Below are 16,000 nucleotides of genomic sequence, written 5' to 3' on the forward strand. Positions count from 1 at the left end.
GTTTCAATGATAGAAGATACATAAATCCAAACAGAAATGGCAGCAGCCATGGAGCTGGAAAGAGCAGGAGGCTAGGGTTGCCCCCGGTGATGGAGGAAGCCAAGCTTTCTGCACACCCTGGCCAGCCCAGGCCTCCGCTTAAGGCTACAAAGTTTCAATGACAGAAGATACATAAATCCTCCCAAAAATGGCTACCGCCACGGAGCAAGCAGAAGGCTTGGCTCTGCTCCAGGCTACAAAGTTTCAATTGTAGAAGATAAATAAACTCGATACCAGGGCCTCTGCTGGGGTCACCAGGGGGTGTGGCCGGCCTGCAAACCACCACAGGCCCCTCGCCCAGGCCGCCCCATGCCCCTAGGGAACCCCTACCCTGATCGAGGACACCCTTCAGGGCAAACCAGCTGGCCCCCACTCGTGCACCAGGCCTCTATCCTATCTAATAAAAGAGTAATATACAGATTGACCATCACTCCAACACACAAGATGGCTGCCCCCATGTGGTCAAAGATCCTGCCCCCATGTGGACACAAGATGGCCACCACAAGATGGCCAGCAAGGGAGGGCAGTTGTGAGCGATCAGGCCAGCATGGGAGGGCAGTTGGGAGGAACCAGGCCTGCAAGGGAGGACAGTTGGGGTCGATCAAGCCTGCAGGGGAGGGCAGTTAGGGGTGACCAAGCCGGCAGAGGAGGGAAGTTGGGGGCGACCAGGCCTGCAGGGAAAGGCAGTTGGGAGGGACCCAGGCCTGTAGGGGAGAGCAGTTAGGGGGGACCAGGCCTGCAGGGGAGGGCAGTTAGGGGTGACCAGGCCTGCAGGGGAGGGCAGTTGGGGGGGAGACCCAGGCCTTCAGGGGAGAGCAGTTGGAGGGGACCAGGCCTGCAGGGGAGGGCAGTTAGGGGTGACCAGGCCTGCAGGGCAGGGCAGTTAGGGGTAACCAGGCCTGCAGGGGAGGGCAGGTTGGGGTGACCAGGCCTGCAGGGAAGGGCAGTTAGGGGCAAACAGGCTGGCAGGGGAGCAGTTAGGCACCAATCAGGCTGGCAGGGGAGTGGTTAGGGGGTGATCAGGCTGGCAGGCAGAAGTGGTTAGGGGCAATCAGGAAGGCAGGCAGGCGAGCAGTTGGGAGCCAGCAGTCCTGGATTGTGAGAGGGATCCCAGATTGAAGAGGGTGCAGGCTGGACTGAGGGACACCCCTCTCCTCCATGCACAAATTTCGTGCACTGGGCCTCTAGTCATATATAAATACTTGCAGGAAATTAAAATAATTTAGTGTCTTTTTAAAAATAAGAAATTAGCTAGGCAACCAATATTCAATATACAGGTCAAACATTTTCTCACAATGCAAGAAAGCTTCTACTGCAGGATTACTTAAAATTCATTACTCCTACCTTGGTTATTAAACTTGTACCCTCAGAATGATACCATCCAATGATAGCTTATGAACAGTAGTTCCCTTTCAAACTTGGCAGTGTTTAATAATGAGAGTTTAAGCTATGTTTTGAGTTCAAATGTTATAAGTTATTTCTGAACAAAGACTCTTTTGTTTTCTATCCCTGGGTATTATGATCCACACACTTAATTTAGGGATTTTAAAATAGTGAATCAAAAGTTTATAGCATTTTGATTATATTCTGCTCTATAGTAGGACCCCTCAAAAATTTTTTTGTACAAAGTAATAAGTCCTTTGCAGTTGACAACTGGGTCTTAATAATCTGTGTTCCTCTGCAGTGACCAGGGGAAAGCAGGGCATGGTTTAACACTTAATGTTTGTTTCTACTGTAACACGTGCTATGGTAGGCACTTTACATTTATTTAATACCATAATAAATGTAGAAATTAGAAATTATGATCTCCATTTTTCAGATGAGGAAACAGGCTAGAAGGTGACCTCGCCAAAGAAATTTTTATTGAGACGGACTCATACTTTTTTCAATATACTTTGCTCAGTTAACTTACTTAAAAAGTGATTCTGAATTTATTTTTCCATGGAGAAGTACCTACTTTGCAGATAATCAAAGAGTTGTGGACTTGAACTCAAATATCATTTAATTGCTCTGACTGATTTTGCTCCGTGGTTAGAGCATTGGCCCTGGAACCGAAGGGTGGTGGGTTTGATTCCTAGTCAAGGGCACGTACTTGGGTTGCAGGTTTGCTCCCCAGCTCTGGTCAGGGTGCCTGCAGGAAGCAACCAATCAATGTGTCTCTCTCATATTGATGTTTCTCTCTCTCTCTCCGCCCCCTCCATTCCACTCTCTAAATATCTCTCCAAAAAATAATTTTGGGTGAGGATTTAAAAAAACATTTTGTAAAGGATTTGGTCAAAAAAATTGGATTATACTTTTACCCAGGCTTTGCCTAAATTATGTATGAGGAAATAACATTAGCATTTACTGCTACCTACTGTGAGACATATGTACATGCTATGTTCTCTTATTTAATCCTCACAACAACTCAGGAAGAGAAATAATCCTCCAGAGGAGGAAGTGGTGATTCAGAAGTGCTGTCACTTGCCTAAGGTCATACAAGTAAACAGAATTCAACATTCACATCTTACGAAAGAAATCTCACTGTGGGTGATAACCCAACTGGCAGTTTTTCCTTAGAACATACAATTGGCTCTCCAAAGCTCTATTCTAAATATTTAAATTATAGAATCACATTACTAGAGAGCCTCAAGTGTGTACTTACAAACATTAATTAAAAGCACTCAAATTATGTAGCTCCAAAATGGGTTTTAAAATAAGTTCTGTTAAAGTAGTATATTTCTTAGTCATTTTGTGGCTTATTGCGCTTCCGGAACCAACTATTGATAAACTTCCTCTTTTTCTACAGAAACCATTTCAGTTTGCTAGAGGACCATTTTTAATCTAAATGGAACCACCCCTTTTGCTTTCTTAGCCAAATCACCAAAATGTCCAGTTAGAACAAGAATTTAGCATCCTGCAAAAGAAGTTAACAGCTGAGGTAAGAAAAATTTCACATAGGCAATTTGGTTTAATCTTTGTTTTATTTAAATCTTATTTTAAAAACTAAAATGACAGTAGTGTTTTAAACATAAACTCTGCTAGTCTAAAGATATCTATAATAGGTTTTGTGATTTTGTTGTGTGGAATTAAAAAATATTGAGTGTTGAGCTTGCCTTTAAGAAAAAAATTCACCTAGGTTTGCATAATATAAAATTTCACCTAGGTTTGCTAACCTTAGTTCCATAGTTAAAAGAAAGAAACTATTGCCAAGGCAGATAAACCTAACGGCTAGAAATAAAACTAGAATCCATGGGTTATGACTAAATTTATAACCCCAAAATACCAGTTAAAAATTCTGATTTACTTTCTATAAAATTTTCCTGTACATAATGTAACCCATAGATTTAAATTATTTTTATTTTTCAATCCCCTTTAGTTTCCATAGTCACCTTCACTTAATTTATAAAGAAGCCAATGGAATATAGATGAGGTACCTGTTTATCATTATGATATGCTTTATTTTTTATACAAATAGAATTTATATTTAAGAATGATAACATGAAAATATTACATTAAAAATTATGACAAAAATATTTTTAAAGTTCACTAAGACAAAACTGTTATAAAATGTATCATCTACATATTTATGTCACATTATCTGCGACTTTAGTAAACAATGTAAAACAGATACAGAAAAATACACCCACAGAGTAAACAATAGAAAATTGCTAATATGCATAAAAAATGCCTACTCTATGAGTAAACTAGGAAATTAAAGTGACTATCCTCAAAAAATAAAAATTGCAAAGAGTTTACATAGACTTACAATATCATGGAATAATAAATTCATAGTCGATGGTATCTTATATCAGCATTTCATAAATACTTATTGCTTACACTTATAGAAGTCCACTTTGGATTTCTTCTACGTAACTATTACAAAAGTTAGAAAATAAAGATTCTAATCTCTTTTTTAGACAAGACTTGTCCTTATATTTTTAAAGGGTCAGTCCTAAATTTAGAGTTAGGACTTGTGTTTTTCAACTAATTCCAATATAATCCTATTTAGAAGGAAATTATGAATTCTGAATACGTTTAAATGTTAAATATAAATATGATTCTTTTCAATGTCTAATTTTTAAAAATCATGTCAAATATGACAGCTTATATATGTAAACATTCAAAACTCCCATATCTAATTTTAGCTCTTTTCCTACCCTTTATACAAGGCTACCTCCATAAGTTACTTACATACCTGTTCCCAGAGAGCTCAATCTCATTTCTTCATAAAGCATTTGTTTCATAATTTTACTATGAAAGGCAGTGCAGCATATATAGTGACATGTCATAGAAGGAAAGGGCTCTGGTGTAAAACTGATATGGTTTCTGTATTAGTGCCACTACTTTAGAGCTGTGACTCTTCGGCAAATTACCCAACTTCTCTGCTGTCTCAGTATCTTTATCTGGAAGATAACACTACATTGCTCAGTAAAACAGCAAAGTGCCTAGCATATTATTATTGATAAAAGATGGTCATCAAATACTTCCTATCATAGTGCAAGGTTAATTTCCCTTTCCTCTCTTCCTCAAGATACAGATTTGTTGTTTTATTCCTATTATGGTTTCATAACTTCACTAGTTGAAGTTACACTACTAATAATTTTAAACTATTTTATCTATATTGTTAACTTATTATCAAACTAACTATAACTCAGATACTATTTTTGATACTGTTCACTTACACTTGCCTTTCCGTCTAGGATATGCTCTTCAAATCTGATTCCCTTGAAAAGACTATGACATATTTCTTATATGTCCAACTTAACAGCATTAATTTTAAATGCTGAACCCTTTATATATTTATGTATTATACATTTTAGTATATGTCTAATATATGGGGACTCCTGCTTTTCTGGAACTGCACTTTAAAATGCTTAGTTTAAGTCTTGTCTCTGAGCTAGAAAAAAGCCACAGTTTCTTCACAATTATACCCACTATTTTTTTTTTAAGTCCTGCTCACTCTTTTCTGAACTATTCTAAATTGTGTAGAATTTTATCACAGATTCAGGCATCCTGACATAGCATACCCTAGGAGGGTAGACAACTAATTGAAGCATGGGAAATAGAATTTGGTTTTAATATTATCACAGAATAATAAACTTTTATATATATAAAAGCCTAAGCAACCGGCCGACCAGCTGATGTTCGACTGGTAGCTATGATGTGCACTGACCACCAGGGAGCAGTTGCTAAATGCAGGAATGGAAACTACAGGCATGGAAACATGGAACAGACTGATGAATCTCAGAGAGAAGAGGGGAGGGAGGAGGGCAGAAAGAGATTAACCAAAGATCTTATATGCATACTAGAGGCCCAATGCACAGATTCAGGCACCAGTGGAGTCCCTCGGCCTGGCCTGCACCCTCTCACAATCCAGGACCCCTTGGGACAGTGGTCAGCAAACTCATTAGTCAACAGAGCCACAGTTTGCCGACCACTGCCTTGGGGGATGTTGGAGAGCCGGTTTTGGCCCAATCCCCGCAGGCCAGGCCAAGGGACCCCACCAATGCACGAATCTGTGCACCAGGTCTCTAGTCCTATCTAATAAAGAGGGAATATACTAATTGACCCTCATGCCATCGCAAAGATGGCAGTGCCTACAGCCAATGAGGGAATATGCTAATTGACTGCCCCACCCTCAAAGATGGCGGCACCCACAGCCAATGAGGGAATATGCTAATTGACTGCCCTGCCTTCAAAGATGACGGCACCCAGTCCCCTCAGCCCCACTGGGGCGGCAGGCATGCGGCAAGGCCAGGCCCGGCCCCAGGCAGGCCCGGCCGCTCCGTGTGCCTGCCTCTGGAGTCCCCCAGTCCCCTCAGCCCCCCAGCTGCCCAGGGCCAGCCTGAGGTGCAGGCAATCCTTGGATGGCGGCTGCCCGGCTGCCCAGCCGCCCAAGGCTCAGGTAATCAGGACTGGCCAAGGCTTGTGCTGCTGGCAGTGGCAGCAGCAGAGGTGTGATGGGGTGTCACCTTCCCCTGATCGCTGGGTGGCCTCCTGCCCCTGAGGGCTCCCAGACTGGGAGGGGGCAGGCTGGGCTGAGGGAACCCCCATCCTGTGCATGAATTTTCATGCACCGGGCCTCTAGTATTATCATAAGACTTAAATGACAAATGAAAAATACCATATACTGAAGGTCCTATGATCTTCCTACTGACAAAAGAGGCTATGAACCTATCAAAACTGATCTTACAAACTAAACTGTGTTTTTAATTATGATTCCTGTTTGGGCTCTTTGCTTCCCTAATGCACCCTTTTTTTAACTAATTGAAAAGAGGAACCATGTGGGTTTTAAAAAATAATTTAAGCAAAGTGACAAAAGAGAGAACATTTTTGACTGAAGACAATTCATGGCCTGTATTTCTGTTGCTTCAGATGGCATTTTTTCAACACTAAACGGAAACTTTGAAGAATAACATCGGTTGATGAGGCCTTTTCTTGGCAGGTGGGTAGAAATCTGTAAGAATAGCGGGTAGGAAATGATAACCATCTAGAGGTGATTCAAATACCCATATTTATGACAAAAATTTCTAATTTTTTGACTGTTAAACCTTTAGTGCCTGGTCAGTATGGCTCAGTGGTCAAGTGTCAATCCAGAAACCAAGAGATTGCGGGTCGAGGCACATTCGGGGTTGCAGGCTCAATCCCCAGAAGGGGCTGTGCAGGAGGCAGCCAATCAATGATGATTCTCTTTCATTGATGTTTCTACCTCTGTATCCCGCCCCCTTCCTTTCCCTCTAAAAATCAATAAAAACGTATTTTTTAAAAATTTATTTTAAAAAAGCCTTTAGTAAAATGGATAAAATGCAGACTTTAATAACTTGGATCTCACTTTCTTTGCTTACATTCTGGTATAAGTATAAATAAATAGTGAAAAAGTTAGATGGAAGGAAACCAACTTTACTGGGCTCCTAAAATACATGGCAACCTCTTGTAAAAGAATCACAATATAAAAACAATGCAGTTTAGGGTAGCATAAAAAGAGCATATGCTTTGAAATCAGATGATCTTGGGTACAAATTGCCAGTCTGCCACCATTAGTGATATAACATTGGGCAAATTGCTTAACACATTTGAATTTGTTTCTTTATCTGTAAATCAAGGATTTTTCTATCTTCTACATAGTTATTTAAAGGTTAAATGAAATAAAGTATGTAAAACACCTGAGATAGTACAGCACATAGTATGTTCTAGATAAGTATTTTTCTTTGTTTCTTTCTGCCTTCTTCAAGGGTCTTTATAATCTTATTTGAGGGAGTGAGGACAATAAAAAGAAAACATGAAAAGGTAATAAAAATAAACACAATTATTTAAGAAATTAGAAGTATAAGTGAAGTTAATACATGAAGAATTATTTAAGGAACCATAAAGACAACAAGAACTAGGGAGGTTCAGGGAATGACTAATTTCTCTGGGCTGTGGTCAGGCACAGAGAACTTGGTTTCAGAAGGGGAATTTAAGCTGAGGTCTAGATGAGGACAGGTTCAGATAGGCAGTCAGAAGGGGGATAAGGCTGGGTTTGAAAAAAGAACACACTCTAAGCGGGTGAACACAGCATAATCAACAGTGTCTGTTTAGGAAACAAAGTGTGTGTTCAGAAAGTACGTCAGATGGGAAAGAGGTGCATTCAGAGGCTGTATAAGAAGCTTCAGTTAAGAGATATGAGTCAGTACTGGTTAAGCTCATGCCAGAAGGAAGAAAACTCAGTAGAGAATTTTATGTTGACAGCAATGGGGAATTACAAGCAAGGGAGAAGTAACTTGGCCATATGTGCTTTTAAGATTAATTCATCAGCAGTAAGCAGGAGAGTTTAAAGAATAAATATTTTTAAATTTAGGCTGGAAATATTAGAGGAAATAAAGACTGTATAGGAAAAAATCATTTTTTTCTATGAAAATAGGATAATTTGTCATCATTGTGTACCAAGTAATAGAGGAGTAAGCAATGAAAACTACTCAAATACACTGAAATCTATTTATTTGCAAAAGTTGAGGGAGCTCCTCTTCTTTTATTGTACCTTGTACAGAACATCAAATCCCTCTCAGATTGGCCTATGAATCATAGAAAAACCAGTTTCTAATCATATACACTGGGATCTAACACACTGAGACTCCCCCCAACATTAAAAAATAACTGAATAGTACCACTGTGATTAATGAGTGTGAAACAAGAATATTACACACAGAACATAGTCTTACTATAACTCCTCACTTTAGGGATAAGACAATTGAGAACAGGACAGATTAAGTAACTAATTCTTATGGTTGGATAGGAAGTTAGGTGACAGAAGAAGAACTGGAACTTAACTTTTCAAATTTAAGCATCTGCCACATCTTACAAATAGCCCTAGCTGCCAAATGTATACATGCAAACGTATACATGCCTTCTTTTCCCATGCCTGGATGTTGTTCCCCCAGATGTAGTATTTTATTTGCTTAGTTACATATCTTTCAAGATTCAGTTCAAGTTTTACTTCTCTGAGAAACCTTCCCTAAAGCCTTCCCAGGTTCTTTTGTGTATCTCCTGCATACCTTTATGAGAAAACTCATCCAATTATTGTAATTATTTATTACCTGTTTGTTTTTACAACTAAAATCATTCCCCCAGCCTACCTTCTAAACCTAGAAGAGGGCCTGACAAAAAGATGATGTTTATCAATAAATGAATGAAAGCAGCATCAGGATTCCTTTACCAACTGTGTAAAACTGACTCATCCAGATTCCAAGCTCACTTTAGGATTTTGAGCCATGGACTCTGAGCTGAATCCTTTAAAAATATGAGGTCCTAACATAAAATTTATAGTGCTAAACACTGATAATGTTGCAAAGATTACTCATAAAATAGATTCTGTGCATAAGAAACGTACACAGGTATTACCATTAAAAATAGAGAAGTTGGGAGAGTCAGTTTTGAGATGAAGAGGTATTCTGTTGTAAATGTTGAATTTGCTGATAGTGGGATGTATACATGGAAATGCCCATCAACAAGTCATACAAATGGAACTGGAATTAAGGAGATTTGGGCTGGATGTGCATGTTTGGGAGTTTTGGCATAAAGGACAGAGCTGAAATCTTAGAGACTCAGGATCAAAGAAAAGTAGATAACATGAGGACTGACTATCAAGTACCAATATTTAGGAGACAAGAGAAAAACAGGAGCTAGTGAGATTAACACAAAAGAAAGACTATTATACTGAGCTCTTTGAATAGTAGCAAAGGAGTAGTTGGTTAAGAATAATATGGTCAAGAGAGGGGGAAAAAGAGAGAGAAAGAAAAGATCTTTGGATAAAATAATAGACGGTTTCTGGTATCCTTCAAGGCAGCAGGATTAATGTACTTCAAATCGCAAAGAGAGAAAAAATAGGGAGTACATGGAACCGGCATACAGAGGCTATGTATTTGAGAAGTTTGTGAAATGAAGGATTGTAATGCAATGAAGCAGGGCCAAGTACAGATCTTATGAAACAATTAAGAGAAAGCACTGCTTATAAGATCCAAATGTTATATGGTAAGTTAGAGTATATTCAAGAGTTGTTTACACTAGCCTTTAGTGTATTAAGTCTAAGATAGGAATAATAAATACTTATCAGGGACCTACCTATTTTATGCCAGTCTTCAAATGAGACCTAATTGTCTGTCTTTTTTCTTTTCATTATAAAACTAGTGGTAAAAAGGAAACATTCTGAAATGGATCCCAAATATTTCATCTTAATTTTGTTTTGTGGATACCTGAACAATACATTTTCCTCAGAGACAAATGCAAATGCAACAGAGTCGCAACCACAGTCTACTTTATTTATATCATCAATGCCACATGTCTTGGCTAATTCTCAAAACACAACAGGGAACCCTTTGGGTCAATCAACACAACGTAAAGACATTTCTTCTGGACAATCAACTGCCGAAGTTGCTGCTGAACAACCAACAGCAGTTGCTGTTGGAAAACCAGCGGCACATACTTCTGCTGGACAACCACTTACCTATAACATCACCAGACAACCAACACCGACGGCCAATACCACCTCCCAACAAACAGCACAACCTGTGTTCACCTCCGGCAGACAGCTACCAACATCTGCCCATACTTCTATCAGACAACCGCCACCATTTGTCTATCGATCCACTCAACGACCATCATCTATTCACACCTCTACTAGAAAACCAGTACCACCGACTATTCAAAATTTATCCATACAACCAACAACAGCTGTCAAACGTTTACCTAGGATTACACCAGGATTCATCCCAGAAGATACTGGCAACACACAAATACCACATAAAAGCAATTCTAATTCAACAGCTGCCATAATAGTTGGTGTAATTCTGGTTTCTATGTTGGTAGCTATTATCATGGTTGTACTATGCAAATGCTTGAGAAAACCAGTTTTAAATGACCAAAATTGGGCAGGCAGATCTCCATTCGCTGATGGTGAAACCCCTGATATATGTTTGGATAATATCAGAGAAAATGAAGTATCCACAAAACGTACATCAATTATTTCACTTATGGCCTGGAAACCAGGCAAAAGCACACTTTTAGCAGATGACTTAGAAATTAAGTTGTTTGAATCAAGTGAAAACATTGACGATTCCAACAACCTCAAAACAGAGAAAATAAAAGATCAAGGAAATGGTACATCCGAGGATAGTGCTGGTGGATCAACAATTGGCACTGCCGTTTCTTCTTCAGATGACGCAGATCTGCCTCCTCCTCCACCCCTTCTTGATTTGGAAGGACAGGAGAGTAACACATCTGACAAACCCACAATGACAACTGAATCTCCTCTTCCAAATGATTCCTCCAATCTCCCACCATCTCTGGACTGTCTCAGTCAAGTCTGTGAAGATCATAATTCTGAGTACAAACAGTCACTTCCGCCTCCCCTTGACTCACCTAACTTGCCCCTGCCACCTGATTTGATGAAAACCCTGGAAGATTCCAACAATGAGATTCAATGTCAGGAGTTATCTATTATTCCTAACTCTGAGCAAGATCTCAATGAATCCCTGCCACCCCCACCTGCAGAACTGTTATAAATATCACAGCTTATTAGCTGATTTTTCATCCTTTTCAAAGGACTATCTTTTGTTTTTCTTCATGTGATGAAAGATATTAAATGGCAACTGATAGCCAATTTTGATTTTTATTCAGGAACTACTTGAAATCTGCTCAAAGCCCATGTGCATAGATAAAACTTACTTTCTTTATATATATATAAAACAGTGATCTATTGACTGGCTATAGTCTCTAACTTTAATGTAGAGTATATTTTACATATGTGGATGGTTTATGTGTCAATAACTTAACCCTACGTATTCTTGGTATCACCCAATAGTGCCCCCGCCCCCCCGCACTGAAAAGCTGTGTATCAAGTTACCTTGAATAAATAAAATTTTATTTTTCCATTTCAAAGTCTGAGGTGGAGGAAAGGGAAAATTAAATACATACTCTAAGTTTTTTGTTTTTTTTAAAATATATTTTATTGATTTTTCACAGAGAGGAAGGGAGAGGGATAGAGAGTTAGAAACATCGATGAGAGAGAGACATCGATCAGCTGCCTCCTGCACACCCTGCACTGGGGATGTGCCCGCAACCAAGGTACATGCCCTTGACCGGAATCAAACCCGGGACTCCTCAGTCCCCAGGCCGACACTCTAGCCACTGAGCCAAATTGGTCAGGGCATACTCCAAGTTTTAAACAAAATTCCAAATTTTAAATTAATACCTCCAGTATTAAAATAAATATTCTAAGTTCATGGGAATGAGTGATTAAAATGCATGTTTAAAAATGGAGAAATTTCCTTTCTCTATTTCTCATTGGAAATAGTAAAGCAAACACACTAAAATATCAAATTTGGGGGTTGGGGACATTTACTCTGGAAAAAATGGGCATGCACCATAAAATGTAGACATTTTCCTGTCTTATTGGGGGAGCACAAATTTTGAAACTAGTCTCTTTATATGCCTGAAGAACTCAAACAAAATGAAATCTTACAAAGAAAACAAAAACACTTCTATGGCTTCATTTCAGATTTGGATGATTTTCCCAAGAAAAACAGATTGTATTGAAATACAGATGGTTCTCAACTTTCATTAAATTCATACTTGACATTTAAGGACCATACATTTAAACTCTTTAACCACCTTTCTTGTGCAGAATTTCTTCTTTTATCCATTACCAGATGAGTGATAAATCTGAGTTATCAGAGTAGGAATGAACTCAATCTTTGTCAAAGGTGGAGTGTGTTCATGGACCTACACATATGCAGATGTCAGCCAGGGCCCGCAATAGTGCTACGTTGCCCAACAAGCATATATTCACTCTCCTTACCTCCCTAAATCCTGGGGGAAACAATCACTTAGAATGAAGTGTGGTGACCTTATTGGTAGCTTAATGTTGGAACCTCTCATAGTTCTAGGATTTTTCTGAACAAAAACAGAATTTATTGTAGCATGGTGTTCAAGAAACTAAGTTGCATATTTAATAAAAATTGGCAGGCTTTTGGACACTGAAATTTTACATACAATGTTTCTCTTTAAATCTTTTAAGCCATCCCTCACTGACCATTAAAACTTTTTATCTGCAGAAACACTTCCTTGAGCTGCTTACTTTTCCTGAATAAGTATGATGTTTATTGTCATACTACATTGGTTCTCTCTGTCTTCCACATTAAAAAGTTTCTTTCATTGTATTTTTCAAACTTTGAACTTTTAAGGTTAATTTTCCTAGCAGTAATCAGGAGTTTAACTCCCATTATTCTTTTGAGTTTTAAGTATTCTAGTTATGGTAAATAAGACATGTTTTTATACTAATTAAGACTTTAACTTGCCTTAAAATCATCATAATCTTTCTCATTTTACATATAAGATTGTTACATAACAGGGTCTTTCCACACTTTTGCTCTTCTTTTTCATCACCTTCTTTCCAGACCTCTTGAAGGATGAGTATTGGGAAATATAAGGAAATACCAACTCTCACAAATAAATTAAAAACTGATGATCTGGTCATAGTTTTGTCTGATTCCTTCAAATACTACAGGCAACTTTTCTCCTTTTGTTCTTTATATAATAAAACAGACTATTGCTAGCAGGTGGCTTTGTTGTTTTGTTTTGTTTTGTGTTTAAGAAATTCTCGAGAGAGGAAACCAAGATGGCGGCATAGGTAAACACCTAAACTGCTGCCTCGCACAACAATTTCAAAACTACAACTAAAAGACAAAACGAACATCATTCAGAACCACAGAAAGGCTGGCTGAGTGGAAATTCTACAACTAGAAGGAAAGAGAAAAAGCACACTGAGACTCAGAGGAGCTGCAGGAGGCAGAGGTACTGAGACGCGCATGCAGAGAGGACTGGCAACTGAGTGCGCGGCTGGCTTTCTCAAGCGGGAGGGAGACAAAAGCTCCCTACTGTGCTGAACTCCAGTTCTGGGAGAGACTCTGGGGAGCCAGACTCATAAGGGGTGAAACTGGACGATCAGGGAAGAGAAAAGCACACTGAGACTCATAGAAACTGTGGAAGGCAGAGGTACCGAGGCGCGCGTGCGGAAAGGGCGGACAATTGAGTACACGGCTGGCTTACTCAAGTGGGAGGGAGACAAAAGCTCCTGACTGCACTGAACCCAGTTCCGGGCAAGGCTCTGAGGACCCAGACTCATTCGGGAAGAAACTGGACTGTTTGGCAGCGGGTGAAACTCGAGGGCGGCTTTCTCTCAGAGGTGCTTGCAGCGATTATCACGGGACACTGAGACACAGGGGCCTATTAGGGCAGGGCTGACGGAAAACCAATGCTGTCTGCTCTGCCCTGAGACTCCGTCCCATCCAAGCTGAGCACAGAGGTTTTTGCAAGTCTAGTCTCATAAGGGTGTCTCCAGCACAGAAGTTCTCCCAGCATAGACACAGCTGCTCCTCACAGCCAATTGGCCTGGAGGTCAATTCCTCCCAGTGATACCAACAACAATCAAGGCTTAACTACAACAAGACTGTGCACACAGCCCACAAAGGGGTGCACCAAGAGTGTCCACCTCAGGTAACTGGTGGGGGCTGAGCCACTGGGCCCTATAGGACACCTACCACACAAAGCCACTCTATCAACTCAGGGAAGCAACCAAAATGCAGAGACAAAGAAACAGATCACAAATGAAAGAAATGGAGGAAAGCAAACGACTGGATATAGAGTTCAAAACCATGGTTATAAGGTTTTTCAAGAATTCTCTAGAAATGGCCAATAAATTTAGCGAGACCCTCAAGGATATGAAAAAGGACCAACTAGAAATTAAGCATAGATTGACTGAAATAAAAAATATTATACAGAGACCTAACAGCAGTCTAGAGGACCTCAAGAATCAAGTCAAAGATTTGAAATACAAAGAAGCAAAAAACACTCAACTGGAAAAGCAAAAAAAAAAAAAAAAAAAAGAATCCAAAAATATGAAGATAGTGTAAGGAGCCTCTGGGACAACTTCAAGCGTACCAACATCCAAATTATGGGAGTGCCAGAAGAAGAGAGAGAGCAAGATACTGAAAACCTATTTGAAGAAATAATGACCAAAAACTTCCCCCACCTGGTGAAAGAAAAAGACTTACAAGTCCAGGAAGCGCACAGAACCCCAAACAAAAGGAATCCAAAGAGGACCACACCAAGACACATCATAATTAAAATGCCAAGAGTAAAAGACAAAGAGAGAATCTTAAAAGCAGCAAGAGAAAAACAGTTAGTTACCTACAAGGGAGCACCCATATGACTGTCAGCTGATTTCTCAACATTAACTATGCAGGCCAGACGGGAGAGGCAAGAAATATTCAAAGTGATGAATAGCAAGAACCTACAACCAAGATTACTCAACCCAGCAAAGCTATCATTCAGAATTGAAGGGCAGATAAAGAGCTTCACAGATCAGAAAAAGCTAAAGGAGTTCATCACCGCCAAACCAGTATTATATGAAATGCTGAAAGGTATTCTTTAAGAAGAGGAAGAAGAAGAAAAAGGTAAAGATAAAAATTATGAACAACAAATACATATCTAGCAACAAGTGAATCTAAAAATCAAATGAATAAAAAAATCTGATGAACAGAATAAACTGGTGAATATAATAGAATCAGGGGCATAGAAAGGGGTGTGGGGGGTGTGGGAAGAGACTGGACAAAAATTGTACACCTATGGATGAGGTCAGTGGGGGGGGGGTGTAAGGGCAGAGTGTGGGGTGGGAACCAGGTGGAGGGGAGCTATGGGGGAAAAAAGAGGATCACTTGTAATAATCTGAACAATAAAGATTTATTAAATTAAAAAAAAAAAGAAATTCTCTGTGAGTGGGAAAAATAATTCCTATTTACTGCATGCAATTTTCCCCTACTGAGGTCAGTGGAAGCTGAGCAGCCAAACTGGCAATTCTTGCTTAATCAACAGAAAGAAAGAAATGCAAACCAATAAAAGAAATAAAGGAGAGAAGAAAATGTTGGACCAAAGAAAAACTTACTGAAAAGGTTAAAGAACCAGGATCCAGAAGAGAAAGTTTATTCCATGAATATGGCAAAACAGAAAGGCACAGGGTAATTAGAAGCAGACTGAACTACATACCGCACACCAGTAGCACTCTTACCAGATCAGCATTAACTAGATTCAGGAACAACCCTGGTGACCATCTAGTTCAACCCCTTTTATTTGTTAATTGCTGAGAAAACACACCCAAGGAGTATAAATGACTTGTTTTGAAGTGGTATTAAAAGCTAAGTTTGTTCCGCACCCTTTTCGCTAATATAAGACCAAAGAGTGCCTACTCCATGCACTGCAACAAACATATTAAACATGTATACAACAAAGAAGTTAAAATAATAATAATAAAATAAAATAAAAACATGTATTACATTTAGTGTTGGTGGTGGGGATACAATGAATTAGATGAGAGTGACCTGTAATTGTTGTTATTACCTAGTTTTGATAAAAAAGTAAAGTAGCAAAATATTTAGACACCTAGCATTAA

General features: G+C 39.3%; 2 protein-coding genes across 13 annotated transcripts in view; one reads left to right on the forward strand and one right to left on the reverse strand.

The window, feature by feature from the left end:
* The window catches only part of NF1 (neurofibromin 1), a 242,644-nt gene that overhangs the window by 50,723 nt on the left and 175,921 nt on the right, over positions 1–16,000 (reverse strand). The gene's annotated exons all lie outside the window — the stretch shown is intronic.
* Positions 2,824–11,436, forward strand: EVI2B (ecotropic viral integration site 2B). Of its 2 annotated transcripts, XM_080680685.1 has the most exons (3): positions 2,824–2,959; positions 6,397–6,466; positions 9,685–11,436. In XM_080680685.1, exon 3 carries the CDS (start codon positions 9,708–9,710, stop codon positions 11,055–11,057), a length of 1,350 nt encoding a protein of 449 aa, XP_080536811.1. In that variant the 5' UTR covers positions 2,824–2,959; positions 6,397–6,466; positions 9,685–9,707; the 3' UTR covers positions 11,058–11,436. The 2 variants fall into 2 exon arrangements, with proteins under 2 accessions (XP_080536811.1, XP_080536810.1); XM_080680684.1 differs by lacking the exon at positions 6,397–6,466 and having other exon boundaries at positions 2,834–2,959; positions 9,685–11,430.

This window comes from Plecotus auritus (assembly GCF_963455305.1).
Source record: "Plecotus auritus genome assembly, chromosome: 7".
NCBI lineage: Eukaryota > Metazoa > Chordata > Mammalia > Chiroptera > Vespertilionidae > Plecotus > Plecotus auritus.

Bases quoted from the DNA above. Each gene is read 5' to 3' on its own strand.
- EVI2B (XM_080680685.1), top strand. From the start codon at position 9,708: ATGGATCCCAAATATTTCATCTTAATTTTGTTTTGTGGATACCTGAAC.